The 1,195-nt window shown below is 60.7% G+C and overlaps 1 protein-coding gene across 1 annotated transcript in view; it reads right to left on the bottom strand.

Annotated features, from left to right (window-relative positions):
* The window catches only part of PRAF2 (PRA1 domain family, member 2), a 3,171-nt gene continuing 1,976 nt past the window's right edge, over nt 1–1,195 (bottom strand). The window contains 2 exon segments of the mRNA XM_010831526.1: nt 1–558; nt 994–1,195. The exon segment at nt 994–1,195 is cut by the window's right edge and continues 6 nt beyond it. Coding sequence (XP_010829828.1) covers nt 419–558; nt 994–1,195 — 342 coding nt within the window. The 3' untranslated portion in view covers nt 1–418.

Raw genomic sequence — 1,195 nt, 5'->3', positions numbered from 1 at the left:
GGGTTCAAAGCTGGGGTAGGGTCTGGAAAAGCCTTGGTTCAGGGTTCAGGATTTGAGAATGCCTTGGTCCCAGACCCCAGCTTTGGGACTGAGCATGGAGGATAGATGGGTCCCAGATTGGGGTTGGGGGTGTGGACCTAGAGTTTGAGGTTGACTATGGTGCTCTGGTCTCCAACTCTCAGTTTTGGGCTGGATGTGTCTCTGGGTCCAAGTTCAGGGCTGGGAAGACTCTGGTTTCCTAAAATGGGAGGTGGGGGTGGGTATGAGGGAATATCCCAGTTTGGGACCTGGGGAAAGGGTTGCAGTTGTCTTTTGAACTGGGTGGGAGGCTCCTATTTTAAGGGTTGGGCAAGGGCTCTGGGTTCGGGCCGGGGTGGGGATGGCATTCTCCACGCCTTTGGGTACAGATCCCAGGCCCCTAGGATCCAGCCTCCTGTTCTTGTCCCAGCGCCTCCAGCAGCAGCCCCATTGGTGTCCGCTTGAGACCAATGCTCTCGATCTTGTTCTCAATCTTGTTCTTGAGGTTGCGCAGGCGCAGTGACGCATGCACCAGGATCACTGTGGGCAATACCGAGAGGAGTGGGGTCAGTGGGATGGGACATCTGCCTTTAGCTAATGGGGGGCCGGAGAAAGGAACTGGAACACCGGCAGACCAATGGAATGGTCGGTAGCCAGGTCGCCTCCGAACCCTGCTAATATGGCGGAATAATACGTTTCACAACAGGGGCGTGGCCAGAAGGGTGCGCAGCAATGGGGACGTGGCCGGCGGAAGGCACTTCATACCAGCAGTGACGCCCAGAAAGGCGGGTAGTAAGAGGGGCGTTCCCAGGGAGGGGCTCAAAGCCAGGGAAGGCGCTTTGTAAGGGAGGGGTGTGGCCTTGCCCGCTGAGTATCCCAGCCCCCTCTCAGCCCAGGAACCGGGGTAGGGCGGGCCTGGCGCCGTTCGCGAGCGCTGGCTGTTTTCCCGGTTATCTCAGGGTAGTGAAGACTCACGAAGCACTGGCCCGGCGATGCTGAGCAGGAAGGTGCCAGCGCCGCCCGCGGCCCAGAGAACGAGGAAGCCGACGGCAAGCACTGCGGCCAGGCAGGCGGCTGGGTGGCTGCGACGGCAGCGGCGCACGGCGGCTCGATTCTCAGCCGCGCACACCAGCATGCCAAGGGCCACCGCCACTACCAGCGCGCTTAGGAGGGTGTG

Source organism: Bison bison, unplaced genomic scaffold, assembly GCF_000754665.1.
Source record: "Bison bison bison isolate TAMUID 2011002044 unplaced genomic scaffold, Bison_UMD1.0 scf7180017859973, whole genome shotgun sequence".
NCBI classification, from domain to species: Eukaryota; Metazoa; Chordata; class Mammalia; order Artiodactyla; family Bovidae; genus Bison; species Bison bison.
This window is presented reverse-complemented; position numbering and strand designations above follow the sequence as displayed.